The 19,365-nt window shown below is 35.0% G+C and overlaps 2 protein-coding genes across 4 annotated transcripts in view; one reads left to right on the top strand and one right to left on the bottom strand.

The window, feature by feature from the left end:
• The window catches only part of LOC135691017 (uncharacterized protein F21D5.5), a 99,554-nt gene that overhangs the window by 74,300 nt on the left and 5,889 nt on the right, over nucleotides 1-19,365 (bottom strand). For 2 of the 3 annotated variants that reach the window (XM_089113996.1, XM_089114000.1), the window contains exons 5-14: nucleotides 18,632-18,689; nucleotides 17,061-17,081; nucleotides 16,171-16,257; nucleotides 15,028-15,099; nucleotides 14,458-14,506; nucleotides 13,491-13,558; nucleotides 12,085-12,177; nucleotides 11,223-11,297; nucleotides 10,058-10,085; nucleotides 8,896-8,957 (exon numbers count right to left, since the gene is read on the bottom strand). In XM_089113996.1, the coding sequence (XP_088970122.1) occupies nucleotides 8,896-8,957; nucleotides 10,058-10,085; nucleotides 11,223-11,297; nucleotides 12,085-12,177; nucleotides 13,491-13,558; nucleotides 14,458-14,506; nucleotides 15,028-15,099; nucleotides 16,171-16,257; nucleotides 17,061-17,081; nucleotides 18,632-18,689 (613 nt within the window). Of the gene's footprint in view, nucleotides 1-253; nucleotides 322-5,280; nucleotides 5,369-5,873; nucleotides 5,984-8,895; nucleotides 8,958-10,057; nucleotides 10,086-11,222; nucleotides 11,298-12,084; nucleotides 12,178-13,490; nucleotides 13,559-14,457; nucleotides 14,507-15,027; nucleotides 15,100-16,170; nucleotides 16,258-17,060; nucleotides 17,082-18,631; nucleotides 18,690-19,365 lie in introns of all 3 variants that reach the window. The other variant, XM_089114008.1, reaches the window with a different exon arrangement.
• Nucleotides 2,814-5,005, top strand: LOC135691022 (uncharacterized). Its single transcript, XM_065208744.2, has one exon. The coding sequence runs from the start codon at nucleotides 3,078-3,080 to the stop codon at nucleotides 4,656-4,658; it is 1,581 nt and encodes a 526-aa protein (XP_065064816.2). The 5' UTR covers nucleotides 2,814-3,077; the 3' UTR covers nucleotides 4,659-5,005.

The raw sequence follows: 19,365 nt of genomic DNA, 5'->3' as shown, positions 1-19,365 counted from the left end.
AAAATAATCTCGAAGCAAGACTACGATTTTGGCAAATATCTTATCAAAGATCTTTGGTTACAAGATCCAGCTCTACTAGAACAATGCAAACTTTTATACGACATTAAACTTATCGCATGGGAATTTCAACTTTACAATTTGTGATTGAAAAATCTTCTCCCTCAGAGCTTTCTTTCTCGGTGGGATGAACAACGCTGGACGAAGAAAAAATAGCATGAGATTGTAATGGAAATAAAATCGCAAGTAAACTTACTTATACATGTTGAATACCATTGCCCCGACATGCTTATAATTCTTGTCTGTGTTCGTTAGCTCTCGAAACTAGGATGAAATATTTAACAGGCATTACTGACTGGACGATCCTCTATGTTCGTATCTAACACTCGACTACAGTACATTTGAAAGTGACAGTAATTGTGGCTGTTTTGGGGGCAACTACCCCCGATTCCATAAGGAAAATTCGTCCCTAGAACCATTTTTTATCATAATACCCTGTAGCATGCAAAACTATCTCTAGAGCTAAATTGTCTTTTATACAGACCCCTCTTTTACACTGGCAATAAAGCAACCGTGTTTAATAACAAGCAGAAAGATTTGTTAATGGTATAACATTACTATTAGTATAACCGCAAGTATTATTTGAATTAGATAACAATAAATTTGAATAAAAATTTGCATGCAAACCTAATACTAAATGCAACCTGCTTTACGGATATTTTTTGAGAATGTTGCACTAGATTGACTACTAAGTATATCGAACACGCGAGGGTCGCTTTTCATCCAAAAGTGGAAAGCAACGAGCTTCAAACAAAATTTGAAGGGTGGGGGAAACTTGCCATGGGAACTTGATCACGGGTCTGGTTATACAGTCATACTTCTCATCAGATAGTCACAATGTATAATTCACCGTATTCGTGAGTCATATATTATTCAATACAACGTAATGTCCACTTCCGTGTACATTTGAATCACAAGCTTGGATAATTCAGCTTAAAATATCTTCTTCCTTAAAACGAGTATCTAGTAAGAAATTTGACCGTGCGTCAGGATCTTTTAAAATATAGAAAAATAGCCACTCGAACATGCGAATTGGAAACTCAATGCCTTTATGCCTTCACTCATTCTTCTCGAATTTAGACCATAGAACCCGATTATTAGAGCCAGTGCAGCACCGGTGACAAGTAAAAAACACTTTTATATCGCCTCATGCAGCTAATTTTATTCCAAAGGGTGCAATCTAGTGGAGTTAGGAGGGCATAGATGCTTTGGGGGAAACAGGGATGAACATTGGTAGCGTTATGAACATAAAAGTTATCATAGCGTGTCTTCATAAATTCTAAGATCTGATTATAATATTTTGCTAGTCCTATATATTGAATTTAATGAGAGGAAAAAGAGTTGAATATTTTGAATTTTACCAATATAATTCTACTTGACAACTTTCTTCACAACAACATCACAACACAGTTGAAGATTTCTTTGTTATGATGGTTATGATACGGATGATCATAAGCTTTCAATTAACTTTTTATAGAAAGCATTGCTACACCAGCAAGCAACTAAGTTTGGATTTCAAGACCACAGTCTCGTCTTTTAAGACAACTTTTAGCTAGCACGAACATACAAAACAGTGAGGTACAACTGATTGAGTCAACAAGCAACGATAAAATTGAAACTGAGATAGATAAAGCAGAATTCGTCCAAACAAATTCGAAACCACGTTTGTGTTTCAACGTGATTTGTCATCGCCAACTGCTGGCTTTCATGTGACTCTAGCATGAGCAAAGACCGCTTTCTTTTGCGGTTAACCTTGCAAGTCGAGGCTCTATTATTGGGTTAAGCAAAATGTGAGATAATCATTATAATTTCTATTATTATTAACAATTTCTTTCATGACGGCAATACAAATTAATATATATATAAATATATAGAGCTAATAAACTAATTATCGAAAACAAATTATATTGAAAATAAATATCTTAATTTACATTTGTTTAACTTAACAACAAATACCCTAAAAACCTACAAATATTTTAAAACTTTGATGGAAATATTTCTCAATCTGCAGTTGCAAGAGTTTCCATGCCAAAATGTTACCCTTCCTAGGAATTAGAAAGTATTTTGACTTCTGTATGGAAAGTTCTCTATTCTATATGCTTTAGGTTTTATTTTTGGCAATTGCAAAAGGTTTTCCCTTCTCAAGCTGCAACGAATATTTTTCTCAGTAAAAATATTTGAATATTTCAATCATTAGCAATTATTTTTGCGTACCGTTCACAGTGCTCTTTCGTGAATGTGATTTAACAACTTTAAACAAGTTCCTCTACTATTAGTAAAAATCCGTATAAGTGGATAAAAACTAAATTGTGACCTGATGAATGTATTCATTAAACTTTCTGATTTGAAAGGATCAACATAATTAGATAAGTTTATAAGCTAATCTACCGTGCTACTGAAATTGGCCGAATGAAATCTTGAGCATAATTACATTTTTATTTATTCCCGATACTGGTTATCGAAGGCTCGATTTATCAAGGAACGAGGCCTAAAGATTTCCAATAGGTTCTGACTTTATTGGTGTTTCATAGGGCTTAAAGAATTTATAATAAAAAAACTCGAATAATTAGTCTGGTGTAGCAATATATTGTAAATGCAGAGTAAATTAAATGTTTGACGTCTATGTTGTTTGGTTTGACTTGGCGACCCCTCCCATAGGTTCAAACGAAATTTCAAGAGAGGACTGACTGTAAAGGCCACTGTGGAGGATAAATGAAATGGAGGCGAAACGGAAGAACCACCAAAACCGGAGTCAGGTTCCTTGAAATCAGCAGGTTTGCTGGTTTCCGGGACATTCTTGTAAATAGTTCTTTTCATTTTCATATTTCCAGAAAATGCGCACGGTCTTTTATTGACAGTTTCTATGGTCTGGTCCCGTTGCAGTTTCCATTCCTGACTGGTGGTTCTGGTTTATGCAGTCTTTTGGTTCCATTTAGGTGTCTGGCTGCTAGTTTGTGACTGCCGGAAGACACAAAAGTATCATTTTACCATCGATTCTGTAAAGACGTTGGATTGCAAAGATGTCTGCGAGGAGATTGAAAAGAGATTTTGTGGATATACCAGATGAGGAGGAAGTAAGAAGTCCTGAACAGCAAGAAGAAGATGAGCGGAGGCGGCAACTTGAGGGCAGCATGTCATCGATTGACCAGTTAGAAGACTTTGAAACATACAACATCGAAGATCTAATTTATCGTGAGTATGAGCCAGTTGTCCTTCTGGATTCTTCAAATTACGAGAGATTTGACAGACTTGGCCGGTTTACTTGGAAAACAGGCAGACCCTCCCACTGGATTTCATTTCTGCATAGCTTGAGATGTGTCTTTGAAACAACTGTCGTGTCTGGCATCCTCATTGGCCTGTTGCTTACATTGGTGGTTTTTTTAGACGTAAACTTGTCGGACCTTTGCTCAGGTCTAAATTTTGCCAACGTCCATATTCCTGTTTACATCATTAAAATACGCATAGTATCTGATATGATATCTTCAGTAACTATACAGTTCTGGCATCTGATAACCCTGCTGCTAATATTTAAATGGTCTCTTATAAAAGATAGTAATATTATCAGCTGGAACATCCTTGCTGGTCTTCTAACTGGCATGTATAAACTTCTTTATGGAATGTTTTACGGAGAGGATGTATTTTGGAAAAGCTTTCCATCATATGGAATTTTCACAATTATTGCTACTTTCAACTCTCTGAAGATTTCTACTGCCTTAATGAACATAATAACACATGGAAATCAATGGTTGGTTGTATTGCAGCTTATGGCTCAGTTTGTCATAGGTTTACCAGTGGCCATTGTTTTCATGCTGTGGATAAATCCAGCATTCAAGAATATGGGTGAGATTGAAAAAATTGCATTTGCTAGCTTTGTTCCAATCTTGATAGTCATTCCCAAAATGATTGTGAGAAAAACAGTTGAATCATTAGGCAAAGTGAACCATCCAGGCACCTCAATTTACCTTCTCACAGCGATGTATACAGGTATTTCTCTGCTGTATAGGACTCTCCAAGTTCAAGTTGATGAAATTGTTGGCTATGCATTTCTCTCTATCATATTTGGAATTCTTTGCACATTGGAACGAGCAACAGTTCCTTACTTAGATTTCCTTTTACACAAGTTTTTAAATGGCAAGATTCAAAGCATGACAGAGTTCATGACACCACGAAGGAACAGACTAATGTCAGACCTGACGCTTATCAATATGATAACTGAACCTGCCATGATTATAATTAGCTGCGCTACAATGGCAGTGCTACAATACCTATATGATGCTGATCAGAATGGCATTAGAAGTGACTTAAACGTTCTATGCAAAACAGCTACCAAACGAATAGCAGCTGCCATGGCCATCGAAGTTTTCTTTAATGTGCTTTCCTTGAAAATTGAGTCATACTATTTCAATATGGCAGTCATGAGAGTGTGGAAGAAGAAAAGAATTTGGATCCTTTTCACACTGACATTAAGTGCAGTTATATCGATCATGTGCTTTTCACATGTGATTTATGAAGCCATGAGACCAAACAGTCTTGTCAATGGAACATTGGTTTGTTCAAAACCATTTGGTAGACCCAGTATTATAATGAAAAAAACAATTTGAATGACTTCAGGAAAATATTTGGTAACCTTAGCTTAATGTTTGTCCAAAAGTTCTATTAGCAAACTTCTATTAAATAATTATGTATGCAATACAAAATGTTTTCTAACTTTGATTATACTGCATTGAGAACAAAACTGTAATTTGCAGCTTATATTTTGTCAAATTTTGTCCAGATAATCAGGTAAATTTCAGACCTCCAATAGCTTTTAGACCACAGTTAAAGTATGTACAAATAAGTTTTTCTTAGCAATTTTATAAAATATTTGATTTAGAGCTGTAGACAGAAATTCCAGTAATATTGATAAATGAGCTTAAGACTAGATCAAAGTAATGTGATGTTTGATACACGTTTATGAAATAATGTCTTGTACATCTTTGCTTGTCATTAAATCTTTGTAGCCTAAATAAGGGGTTTATTGCAAGGAAAAGAAAGAACAGGTCATCACAAAAAATTTCTTAAAACTGACTTAGATAAAAATTTGCAACTTTTGGAGTTAGTAAGGAGGATTAGCCCTTCTTCTGACATCCTAATCTAGGTCTCAATATACTTCAACAACTGTGGCATCACTGAGTTATTTGTAATTAAGCTAAAAAAACAATCTTAAAGTGAAGGTAAAGTTACCTTGTTATTGTGAACAGCATGCTCCATTGATGTTGTAAACTGGAAACATCTTATTGGAACTCTTTTCTCAGCAGCAATAGAGATATATCTGTATAATTGGTCAGAAACTTTGGTACTTTTTATAAAGCTTTGCTAAACAAAAAGGATTTTATTCTACAACCCAGCCATTACAACAAATATTTTCTAATCAACAAATTTTGAAACCTGGAGACAAAAAAGAACAGCAAATTCTTCTTTGGCCAAAGATTTGGGAAAAATAGCACTTGATACATATAAATAGATTTTCAATAGCAGAGTCATTCAACCAATAAATCACTCATTGTGTATAAAATTTCAATCTTGACATAAAGCACAATTTCAGAGTTGGAAAGGGATGATAATTTTTTCTCGAATATACCCAAAGCAGGCTCAGCATTGTATGTGTCCTAGTGAGACTGCAAAAATAAGTAAAGACCTAGCAGAGGTTCGTTAATAATCTAATGAAGAAAAAAACAAGATGCCGGATCCCAGTTTAGCAATTCCCAGTCTAGCTCATCATAAAGGCTGATTAAAAGAAAAACACTATGAAAAGCAATGTGTGAAAAGCATTATACCTTTTTCTGCTGACTTTGTCTGGATTTGTATTGTCAATAATAGCACTCTTCCCCTGGGAAATCACAGAACGGCAATTTGTGACACATTTTTGCCAAGTACCTAGTGTGTCCTTCAAGAAAAGAAACAAAAATTTTGTGAACACACATGAACCAATGAACATTTTTGTAAAAATAAGAGACTTTTAGGTTCATAAGAACATTTTGAGGCATTTTTTACATAAAAATGGTTGTATTTAACAAAAGGCAGCACAAAAATACAAACTGTTCTGGCCACCTGTGGTTTTAGAGACTCAGGACCTGTACATATTAGTTGTGGGGCCCCCTGGCTCAGAGGCTGGGCTGTGCCCCCTGGCCTTCCTTAAACAGCCACTGTTTCTGGTTTAAAAAAAAGATGATTGAAATGAATAAAAATTGCTTGCAATTGCAGTTTTTAAGTAGGGCTCAGATAGTGTGATATTATTCATGCAATGGTTTTTCATTTCATTAAAATATGTTACAGCTACCTTTGAATTTATTTTTATTTCAAATACCACATTAATAGTTCCATATTCCCTGATATATCTATCGTGCAGTGGTCTTTTAGTATTGATGGAGGTAATTAAGTGTGTAAGATTGGGGTGGTTAAGTTTGAACTGGCGATTTTAAGAAAAATACAGACCTATCAACCCTCACGATTTCGCCATTTTTACACATTTTTGCATTAAACTTCAATCCACAAAGTTTTATGTTCGTCTCAGACTCAAAAACTCAAAACTCGTTGTTACCCCAAGTGCTAGCCTCATAATTGATTTGTCCCTTTTGATAGTTAATGTAGATGATAATATGGACAAAGAGCCATATAGGTAAAGAAACGAGAGGTCGTTACAATAACTGATTCGGCCAAAGCAGTTTTGAAAAAGGCAGTAGACAATCCACTACACACACCCACTGCGATAGAGAGGATAGTACTGATCAAAATCAATCGCCATTGTGATTATAGTCCTGTTTGTTTGTTTGATTAAAAGAAATAATAAACGCTAGAGTTTCTGATGTCGCAGAGGTACACAACGTAGTTGATCAAAAAAGCTTTAAATGTAATGTTGATAACAGCAATAAGCATAATTTTTAGTCTGGATTTACGACCATATTCTAGGCTAATTTTCACGTGAATCAACATGGCAATGTTACTAATAAATCCAACAATTAAAAAAGAGGTACCACTGGGCTACAACAAATTGGAATAATGTTGGTATGTTTGAAACAAAGACCATCAATATAGACTATCCACTTAGGCCTTTGCTGAAAATACCACTCTGAGGCTCAGCTGTTTATAGCATAACTGAAGAGGGAACAAGCCAGCGAGTAAAATTTGAAGCTCAATCTTCACGGACTTTAAAAATTAACACCAAATTGAAATAATGATATGAGTTTGACAACACTATCGGATGTAGACGCATAATTGATTACAAGAATTTTTGATATGCATTTTAGTTAGCGCAGCTATATTCATCACGTATCCAATTATTTTGCTTGTCTTGGCCTTCCTGGGAATCGTTATTTGACATTTTACTTTATAAAACCTTAAAGCTAATTATTGAAATCAAGGCCCGGTTCCTATCACTTTGCTATCGTACGAAAACGTAGCTGAATGAATCCAATTTTGATTTCGCATTGCCGATAACATACTCGAAAATTTTGTAACTTGACACCAAACCTGATCAAAGTCATAAGCAAACGATGTTCAAAGTAGTGTCATTCGAACTATGCCCATATCTCCAAAAGCAGCATTTTACAACCTTGGATAGAACTTTTGAACAAAACCCTAAACGTATGCCCGATGACGTATGCCCGATGACGTATGCCCGATGACGTATGCCCGATGACGTATGCCCGATGACGTATGCCCGATGATGTGCATCTATAATCAAACATCTACCCTACACCTCTCCCCCATATTCAAAGCTGGACCTTATGTATTTTAGAGGCAGAAATATCAACATTGAATTGGGGGGAGGGGGCTAAAGAATCTCAACACCGTCTGTCTAAGATTTTAAATTGTGTAAAACCGATAATTGCGATGTTCATGTGGCTGTTTTTTTGTTCCTAACTTCTGACGAAGACCACTACAGGAAGATAACCAATGCATATGGTATTGGAAAGTCTATAGTGTCGAAAATTATAAGGGAGGTATAAGAAAGCAGAACTAGAAATCTCAACAGAATGCTTGCTGTTAAGACAAAAAGCAACATTGATTTTGTCACAATGAGAAATGACACGAGAATCGAAAATCAAGAATGTTTACGGTTTTACTTGTATTCATTACTACCGAGCTTAAAGTGTTCTCAGGACACTGATAAGCTATGCTTAAAGGCATTGAGTCATGATAAAATGGATTGGGTATACCCAAACATACCTAAATCCACTGAGTCGTGATTTCCATGACTGCAATGCTATTGGTTGACCTTAATCTGGTCACATGAACTCACCTCGTACTGATTAACAAAACAGTTTCCATCAATAGCAAGTTGTCAACAACGGATGCCAATATCACGTGAAACAGCAACGATCACGCCGAAACCAAATGACCCCTTATAGAGAAGGCCTATTTACCATGACTCAATGCCTTTGAAGTGTAGAGTCCTCTTCTTTCCTATCGAATATATAACACTACGTGAAAACACCTCGTGATTCTTAAACCTTGAATAACATAAAGTTGATGACACTTCTAACTCTGATCATGCCAAAGACTCAAACCCACGACCTGACGTCCATGACCTTAACCACTGAGCCATCCTCACACGATTCCTCCAAAATATGCGTACTACATGTCTACATGGCAATATTTTAGTGAGCTACTTCTCACGTCTTTTCCACAGATTTTCTTTCTATAAAATAACTTGCTATCTGTTCAGGCTATTTCAACCGATCAATTCAATTCGAGCACTCCTGCAACTTAGCACCTCGCCCCATCATAGTGCTAAGTTGTTATTGGAATTCATTAAACAAGACTGCTGTATGATGACCAATATACGTTGCAACTCACCCGACTGATATGAGAATATCCCTTCGACACGAAGTATTTCTTGGCAAAAGACGATTTGCCACCTAAAAAACAAATGACAAATACAAGTTATACGCTGGAATCAGAGTCATGTAAGTTACTGTCATAAACTGTTCGATGCAGCTTAGGCAGAACTGTACCCGCTATTTGATGTATAGAAGAGGACGGTTCTAAGTTGCTACTCCGAGTTTTACGCTTAATGCCATCATCAGGCAACTGTGGAATGAGATTTATAAATGAATTGATTAACTAAGGGATTATGTCGATGTTGATCACAAGTAATGGTTGCAATTGCTTCCGCTGGATAGGGGAAGATCAGGGTTAGGAGAAAGCAACAGGTTGGCAAAGGTGAAAATGCTTATCATCAGCTGTAGCAATTCCTTATGAGAAAATATGACGAAAAGAATCGACTTATATTCAAAACACAATTAGAAGTGATAAATACCAAGCATTGTTCTAAAAATTGACTTTAGTCTTTTTCCATCTCATTGTAAACATTTTTCATATCACGTGGTCGTTATAAACAGGCGAGGGAAAGAGAAACAATCTCTTTGCTTCAAAAGTTAGTTGGATTCAGGAAGGTTTTTCAGCGCTGTTTTCGACAATCAAACAGAAGTTCAGTTGCCAGAAATTTCTTGAAATGGCTTTTTCTTCAGCAAAAACACTGTCTACATAAATTTACGCTAAAAGTCACTTTGCAGTTTTATCATTTATAAAATAGCTGGCGACTGATTTCTTAGCTACAGGCATGAATGGGGTCGCTTCATTGTCTTAGCGAGGTGTATTACGTCATTCAATCAAGTTATTGTACTTTATGTACCAACGTTCTTATCCTCTGTGTCACACCTAAAACAGTGCGTATTTAAAGCTAAGGGTGACAAAATGCTTCATTTTTTAAAATATTCTCATAAGCCTTTCAAGCAAGAAAAGACTTTAGCTAAACTCCAGATTTTGCTTGACATAATTAAGGAAGTACACAATGCAAAGCTTACAAATTGTTGACTTCCGGAAATTTTTTGTAGGCAGTCACTGAACTCAATGAAAATAGAGAGTCAGTAAGGTGTGGTATCAAGATTATATCAGTCGTCAGCATAAAAGACCCTTTCAGACAAATATTGACGTATAAAAAAATGAGTATACTTACATGCAGGAAATCCAACCATGAGGACAATCTGATGAAATAAAAGACGAAGTGGCATAAGACTGCTGATTTTAGAAAAATAAAATACGAAGACATTGAATCATGACAATGAGCTTGGCATTGGATAAAGCAGTATTGTCACACTGAACCCTTGGAAAAACATATTTAGCAATGGTGAATGCATGGGAATGTAGGATAAATGCTTTGGAATTTGAAACAAAAGCAGTAGAAAAACAGTCAAAAACCTCTCTATATCCATAGTGTGTAGGCTAAACATCACATGCATATTATGCTATTCTCATTTTACCCTGCATGCCAGAGCTTCACTAGTACCAATCATTTACTGGCCTCTTTTTCATTTTTTCTTCAACATAGCCTATCACAGACGCTCTGGCACACAACTGTATTCATTTTTTCATTTCATAATTTAACAATCTTCATTTCACAACTGTAATAATCAGGTTTAAGACAAATTATAAGCCAGAACAAGGCTCAACTCATTACTGTGCTCTACCTAAATTCTGTTCCAAGAAATCTACCCTTAATGAGCTTGGAAATGGAAAAACAGAAAAAAGAAACATTTCTATCGAAAAATTATAAAAACAACAAAACGTTCTGCATGATGGCCTCACTCGTCGAGGACAGTAAAATTCAATCTCCTTTCTTTTGGCTCAATGTGTGAGGTGACTTTACAACAAATTCACAAAATTCATATGGTAGGATTAAAGGAAGAGAACAATGAAGGGAGGTGTTCTCTAATAACTACTCGCGATATTGCTAACGAAAATTCATGATAATTTCGATGCTTTAGGAATTGTTAACTTTAAAATTGTACTTAGCTCTATTAAAACGACTTATGAAAACTAAATGAACATCCACCAAATTCAGATTTCTAATGCTGAAACGTGATAAACCTGCATGGAAACTGAGGAAATATGTGGACAAAACGAGGGCAACCCAGGAGAAAGCTCAAGCTATCCTTGTTTTCCTGCATAATGCTGGCCTTATATGATCTGTTCTTAATTAATGCTCGTCTCAATTAGATCTGTTCACATAATGTACCTTCTCCTGCTGGCGAATAATTTGGGCACATACTTTAAAACTTCAGCACTACAGTTCGCTGCTCTACGAATTAAACCAATGTTCCATCGACTTTTAAGAAACTAACCTCTTGCGTCTGTCTTGCTAATTCAGCATTTGAATTTCCAGGGTGTAGCAGTTGTTGACTTTTCATCAAAGTCCTCTGCACAAAAAATAATAAAAAAACAATGAAAACTCTACTGAATATTTTTTTCAGAAAACCAAGAAATCTGAAAATCTTTTAGAGAAAAATGCAGCAGATCCTAAACGTTGATCTTCTGAGTGCAGATATTTGTGTATTAGGATTAAAAAATAAAATTTTCTTGCAAAGTCAAAAATTAATTAAAGCATTTTATCTTAATGTGGGTTTAAAGAGCAATGGATAATGGGTGTTTGCTCAAAAACTCACGACCATTCGTCCTATTCGAGGTAAACATAACCTCTGAGCATTGAAATGATCGTTCAACTTAACTGGAGCTTCGTTTTCTCAAATACTGTTGTTACATTCAATAAATATAAAAAGCTTCAGAATCTCTGTATACAGGAAAACTATATAAACATTCTTGGCAACTGTGAAACAACAAGGCAATGGATTAATTTCCGCGGAAAAATTATTGAAGAGCTTGTAAATTTTGTGCTTTGTTTTCAATAAAAAATCTATTTTCAATAGCTATAGGGTAAATTATGAAACAAGCTTATAATATAAACGGTCATATATTGGCCTAAATTTAGTTTTAATCAATGAAACTTTGGTAAGATGATATTTTAACAAAACGACAGAAGGAGTTCGAAGAAAATTTACATTTAGAAGCCTCAAATGCCATTTGCAGACCTCAAAAATAATTACTACAGTGATAAAACCTGATCAGTCTGCGAAAATAGACCTTGAAAGATTTAAAGATAACAAACAATGAATAATGGAGCTACATTTGATGCAATCTTTTACTCACGGGTTTGAACTGAGGCCAAGTGAAAGCGGCTTTGTTCCAGTTAAGAAAGAACTCATCCGGAGTATGAAAGTTCAGTCCAATGTTCGCAGCAAACTTGAAAAGGATATCAATCAGTGAGTGTCAAATTTGATTTAGACAATGGAGATAAAATTCATATCTACTAAAACAAAACAAAAAATAACTTATTTACATATAATATTAAGAATACTATTCTTAAAATAAATTTCTATGACAAGAAAGTTTTTTTTGCGGCACAAAATAAAATGAATTGCATTTTAAAAAGCCGTTTTAAAATGAAAATTATTAAAATATAGACAACAAAAATACAACGTAAATAATAATTATCCTGCGAAAAAATCCCTGTAAAAAATTTCATCAGTTTTAATTTCATCAGTGATTACTAAACAGAATTAAATTCGCCTAAATACAATTTATAGCAGAAAAAACAAACATAGAAACCAAGGGGAATGTACCAGATTAGATGCACTAAGAAAAATGTGTTTAAGAGTATTGCATTGGCAACGGAATAAAATAGAGCAACATGCGTTGACACCATCGAGCAAGTGGAAAAAGTGTTAGAGAGAAATAATCATGATAGTATCAAGCAAAAGTCTATGTCTGTCCCTGCTTAATATCAAAAGCATTAAGACAGAAGCGATTTGGTCGATAACGTGAAAAATGTGGCTTTTCTCCATCACTATCTATTGGTTTATTGGTAAAAATGCAACATAAAGAAAAAGCTTTCACCCTTCCTTGAAAGATTTCTGAACAATTTTATTTGACGTTATGACAAAACCACACAAATTTTGCTCTGTCAAGGACACGATACTGGACGAATCAAAATAAAACACATGAACAAGTTTCTCTTCTGTCTTGAGTTCACTGCATCAATGTTTTCAAGGTATCCTGTCAATGCGTACATTTTTAGTCCGTTAACTTTTGCTCTGAGGAAGCCCCGTATGCCGGGGCGAAATATTTGCCTTCACTAATTTATGTGCATTTATTGCTGTTTATTCTTGGCAAATTGCGGTGTTTCTTATTTGCTAAATAATTCTATCTTGACATTTTTTGCCTAAGTAATGAAAACTGTAGTTCTCAAATTTTATCTATAGAAGAAAAAGAATTTTCCTACGTCAAAATGAACCAGCTTTTTGTGTAGACCGAGAAAATATTAATTTATTAGCTTCGTTAAATCCTGCAAATTACACTCTGCCTCATTTGCACGCCAAATTATCACAGGGCGCTATCCAATCATAATTTTGAATCTTTGAAAAAGAGGTCTATCCTGCCTGATCTGGTATTTGTATATAGATGAAAGTATATTTCAATCGGCCAGTTTTGTCCCATAAAAGCGCATATGCTTTTTTTCCAAAGTCTTACGGATTTATGTAACCAAGTTTACTTACACAACGATCCGCACAAGAAAAGTCCTTTTTCTTCCCTTTAACCCAGCCAGCTGGTCTCCCAGCTGCATCTAAATTACAAATAAACATTTCTCTACAAACGAAAATCACACACTAGAAGTATTACCTATCATGGACAATATTCTATAACATGCTGCTCACTAAGGTAATTAGAAAATCGTTTTGGAAAAGGCAAAAATTTTATAACATAGTAAAGCATTTCTTCTGAAATTCTTCACAAACGTCAGAATATTTACAAAAAACTCGTATCTAGGAATTATGTATGTTTACTCAGTCGTGGATAGAAATAGGCCAATCAGAAACGCGAGCACATGACTGTTAAGGTTGACCAATCAGTGCCGCTTGCCTATAGAAAATGTTACCAATGAAGTCCTAAGTAAAAACGAACTCCTTCTGTCTACACAATAGCATGATACATAATTTTTCGCTTTTCCCAAAGCTTATTTTATCCTAAACTGCAAAAATATTGTTAATAATGTAAAAAATGAGAAGGGAAGAGGTGATTTGGCCTTACAATGTAATGTACTGGATATCATAGTAAGTGGTACATATGCAGTAAGACCCTTAAAATAATCGGTGCATGTTTTGAAGGTAAGCCTTCTTTTTAAAAGACGTCCTCAAATTTTGAAGATCCAAAAGAAATTAATATACATCGAATAATCGACTTAAAAAATCGAGTCAATATATGTTCTGTTGATAGAAGTATCCAATTGAAGCATTGACTAAGTTAAAAATGGCATTTGATGGATATTTGTAATTTTATATAGCTTTATATGGTAACTACTTGTTCCATAATTTTGCTTTGTTTACCAAAACTTGTAAGGCGCCTTTGAATGGATTTTAGTATAGAAAAATGGGGCTTTAGAAATATTCTAATAATAATTATAAATAATATGAAAAGAAGGGTAACTGGAAAGAAGTCATAAAAAACCTTAAATCATATACATACCTCCAACATAGAAGGAAAGCGGGATGTCGATCGCTACACTGTCATTGTACTGAAAAAAAAATCAATGAATTAATCTCTAAGATTACTTCCCTTGTTGTTTTCCTAGTTTGGAAGCACCTCCTAAATTCGATTATTTTATCTTGCATTTAAATGTACAGTATAACTGTATTTCTAAATTTTACTGAATTCTTAAACTTTGAATCTTGTCAGTGTTGTTGCTGCAGTTGCTGCTGTTGCTGCTGTCGCTTATGATGTTACATCACTTGAATGAAATCAATCAATCAGTCAAATCAATCAACCGGTTGGTCAATGAATCAATCGAAATTTAATTCGAGAGATGTAACATAAAAAATAAAACAGATGTAATTGTAAACAAAAAAACCACGCAAATCTTGAAAGAACTTACTTATTTGCTCGCTATTAAAATATAACAGAAGAACATTATTGTTCTGCCAGGGACTAAATTAATATTATTTCTTTAAAAAGCTAGCAAAAAGATTGCTTAAAAGAGATCATGTATGTTTTAAAAAAGATCGAACCACAGAAAAAATATCAATAGCAATTGGGTACTTTGCTACACAATTCTTGCCACATTCCTGTCACTGGTTTTCTGTATTTATCTACCCCAGTTGCCACAAAGCACTATGAAGAGAGAAACAAATTCAGGTTATGAAAATCTCCCGACGGTTCATTTCTGAAGCGTCGATCTTTCACCACATAGTTTAAAATCATGAAACTTTAAGTTACACAAACGGCATGGGAGGGAAAGAATACTTTCCTAGCTATTTTTCCAATTACCGAAAACTATTCTGGCCGATAAATCTTATAAATCTGGCTGATAAAATTATATAAATCTGCCTTGCACAATAAAACACCATTTGGAAAGGTTTCTCTATAGTCTTGAAAGAATTCTTTCAATAAATAATCACTGGTCTCTGATTAATGTAAAGTATTGTTTGATGTATATACCAATACTATATCATTCACGAGTGTTCTGATTAGTGCAAAGTATTGCTTGGTATATATCAATGCTATATCATTCACGAGTGTTCTGATTAGTGCAAAGTATTGCTTTATATATATCAATACAATATCATTCACCAATGCTCTGATTAGTGCAAAGTATTGCTTGATGTATATATCAATACTATATCATTCACCAATGCTCTGATTAGTGCAAAGTATTGCTTGGTATATATCAATACTATATCATTCATGAGTGTTCTGATTAGTGCAAAGTATTGCTTGGTATATATCAATGCTATATCATTCACGAGTGTTCTGATTAGTGCAAAGTATTGCTTTATATATATCAATACAATATCATTCACCAATGCTCTGATTAGTGCAAAGTATTGCTTGATGTATATATCAATACTATATCATTCACCAATGCTCTGATTAGTGCAAAGTATTGCTTGGTATATATCATTACTATATCATTCACAAATGCTCTGATTAGTGCAAAGTATTGCTTGGTATATATCAATACTATATCATTCACGAATGCTCTGATTAGTGCAAAGTATTGCTTGGTATATATCATTACTATATCATTCACGAATGCTCTGATTAGTGCAAAATATTGCTTGGCATATATCAATACTATATCATTCACGAATGCTCTGATTAGTGCAAAGTGTTGCTTGGTATATATCATTACTATATCATTCACTAATGCCTATAGAGTAACTATTTCCAATCAAATGATACCTGCAATGGAGTATCCAAAGCTTCTTGTATTTTTATAATTTTTTGCTTGAACCCATCTACAGATACCTTCCATTTTCCAAGGCCTTTCTACAAGATAAAAACGTCAATTTGAATTGAATTACAAAGTTTAATGCAATTGGAGATACAAAATGTCATTGCCAATGACTCCAGTTTAAAGGTTCTTGCGCAACCGGCTTCTTTAGCCGAAGCTGTCTTTTATCAGCAGAAACTATGATTACATGCATATAAAAATTGAAAATACAAATAACCAAAAGTAAAAATTGAAATAAAAATAACTAAATTCATGCCTGTCAGACTTTGAATTTACCGCCTGAAGTGATGAATAAAATGATCAATTTGTATTTGGCTTTAGAAAAGCCCCGCTTACTGGAGTGTACTATTGGCAAATCACTTGGAGGACCATCTTTCTGTATAGAGCAAACCATATATTATCTACCTCATAGTCTCAACAAATAGGCATCGATACGAGTAAATCTAGCCTTTTCCTTTTAATGTCCACAAAACTGTAACCAAGGGCGAATACAGGGTGTCGAACAGAAGATTCCAAACTTCCTATACAGAAGAGGTGCACAGGAGGGGGGGGGGGGGGGGGACCGTAGATCAGCAGATATTTTTGATGAAATTAACACGTTTCAGAGCTGACTAAATATTGAAAAATTTCCCCAATCCCATCACCCTCAGAATTACTGCAAGATCTAAGGACCTCGTGGATGTCGCTTTAATATACGACCGTCAAATCTTATTCTGTATCCGCCAATAAGTGTAACAGATAAAAAAATGACAAAGGATCAATTTCCCCCAAAAACCTAACCATCTTTTCTTGACTTCTTTACGAAATAGAATGTTATGCTGTAAACATTATCATTTACCTGATTTGTAAACAAAACAATCTGCAAGGAAAAGTAAAATGAAAGGATCAATAAAAAGAATAGAAAACGTACAGAAAAATTAAAGTATGAACGCCTAGTGCTTTAAGGAGGCAAGGAATACATGGTAGTATCTATTCGAGGAAATTTTACACAAAATAACACACAAGATATATAGTGGGAATCGAGCACTTTACAATAGACTGGTCAGCAATAATAATAAAAAACAATAGTCATGAGGACAAAATTATTAGAATAATAATACTACTCTTTTTCTATACTCTTCTATCCTGGGTACCAGAGCCACATAATTCAAACACGGAAATAGAAAATAAGAGCGGAGAAGTGAAGGAGCCTTTATCTGAGAAGAACAGAAAGTAGCTCTAGGCTAACCCTTACCCATTCTCGTGTCTAAGGTTTTTAACCAATCAGGAAAGCGCCTTCCAAAATTGATCACGGTGATTGTCCTCTATTTCTGCGCTCGAATTAACGTGGCTCTGGTACCCAGGATAACAACCGTTTCAACAAATAGCTACTGTCGATAAAGGCAATCATATTTTGAGGAATTATAAGAAACAGCAAAGTTTTGCTGTAAACTCCTATTCTTAAACTGAGCCTCCTTTTGAATCATTTGAAATCTCCAATTAACGCTAGCTCAAAAAGAAAAGTTTGCGGATTCAACAATATCCGCATAAGTCTGGACGGGGTGTTTTTGTTGAAAATTTCATCATTTCAGAGCAGTATTATAGCAAGACAGCAGGGCAGCATATGAGTAATAAATCACTAAAGCCTTTTAGGATTTGATCCAACTGGTGGGCAAGCTTTCTCAATGGACATCTGTCTTACGCATATTAAAAGAGACACGGCCATAGTACACCACGCTTTTCAATCCGATTTAATCATGGCATCATCTCACGCGTTTGCACGTGAAATAAGCATTTGGAGTAATTTGGTGTTAAAAATCCTGTCAACAATAATAGAAAGAAGACTCAAAGTTCATTTGATCTAAGCACGGAAAGGAAAGGTCAAATCAATTTTATTACTTAGATGATAACCGTTAGCAAGAATTCAAAGTTTAAAAAGACCTTCAGTTTTTAATAGCATGTTGATGCACGGTGGGTATAAGTAGGAGAGAATGTAATAACGATTCAAAACTTGGGGCAGCTATGTAAATAAATGATCCTCATACCCACCACTTAGCCCCTTTACCTCGTTGTAGCAAGAGTTATACTAAAGCTGTTTTACTTGAAGAATTTGACTCCATATATTTGCTGTAATCTTCAGGTTGATCAACAATAAAATTTAGACTAATTCAAACTGTTTTAGCGCAGAAGTGGGGGCATGCCCCCTGACTCCCCGTACCCCTGTGGCAGAGACCCAGACCCTCGGAACGATGGGATTGCCCCTCGGAATTTCGAAAGTCTAATTCTGTTTATCAAAACTCATTCGTCTCCCTCGATAAAAGGCATTCGTTTAACATAGGATGATGGCAGAAAAATAAAGGGACATAAAGTAGCGGAATATGAAATACTGTTTGCAGTCTTTAGAAACTTTAAGACTTCGGTGAAAATTACCTTATAACTTGCATCATGTAGTTGCTTGATTTTGCTCTTCACGTTGGCAAATAATAACCTCAAAACAAAATATTTCTAAATCATGGATCTAGAACAGAATTTAAATGCTATGAAAATACTATGGATCTAGAACAGAATTTAAATGCTATGAAAATACTTGATAACTATCGTTCTGAACGAGAAACTTTCATCGGTCGATTAGTAAAGCTCTTTACTATTGCGACAAGTTCATAATATATATGAATAGAGAATAGATTTGCTAGTAAGTTCTCCACAGTCATGCTATGCTCATTACCTTGTGACTCTACCAACCCCACACCCTGCGCCGCCGAGAGGGGGCAAGGGGGCCAATTGCCTTAGGGCCTCAAGATCTAGGGAGCCTCAAAAAGTAATAAATTCCATCTTAAAATGGAATAAATAGAAAGTAAAAAAAATGCTATAAAAATAGCAAAAGATTTCAAACGAATGAATGAATTTAAGGTAATATGAAGGGCGTGGTCGCAAAGTTGGTTCAACAATCGAGGCTATGCATTTCATGAGGTTAATTTTAAAATCAAAGTACAGGGAGTTGTTTATCGAGAGACGGGGTATTTCAGTTAAATGGTTACCTTCTCCAGCGTTGACCGTTATAAATGCTAGAACAATTAAATCTCTAACAAGGGCTTAATTCAGCGATGTAGGCTGGGAGGAGTCACGAGGGAAGACAGATAATTGGACTATGGAAAACTTACTAG

The sequence above is a fragment of the Rhopilema esculentum genome, chromosome 4 (genome assembly GCF_057945365.1).
Source record: "Rhopilema esculentum isolate cy_ngs chromosome 4, ASM5794536v1, whole genome shotgun sequence".
NCBI lineage: Eukaryota > Metazoa > Cnidaria > Scyphozoa > Rhizostomeae > Rhizostomatidae > Rhopilema > Rhopilema esculentum.
The sequence above is the reverse complement of the archived record's forward strand: the minus strand, read 5'-3'. Positions and strand labels throughout refer to the sequence as shown.

What these genes read in the sequence shown, in the direction of transcription:
- LOC135691022 (XM_065208744.2), top strand. Translation starts at nt 3,078, where the DNA reads ATGTCTGCGAGGAGATTGAAAAGAGATTTTGTGGATATACCAGATGAG.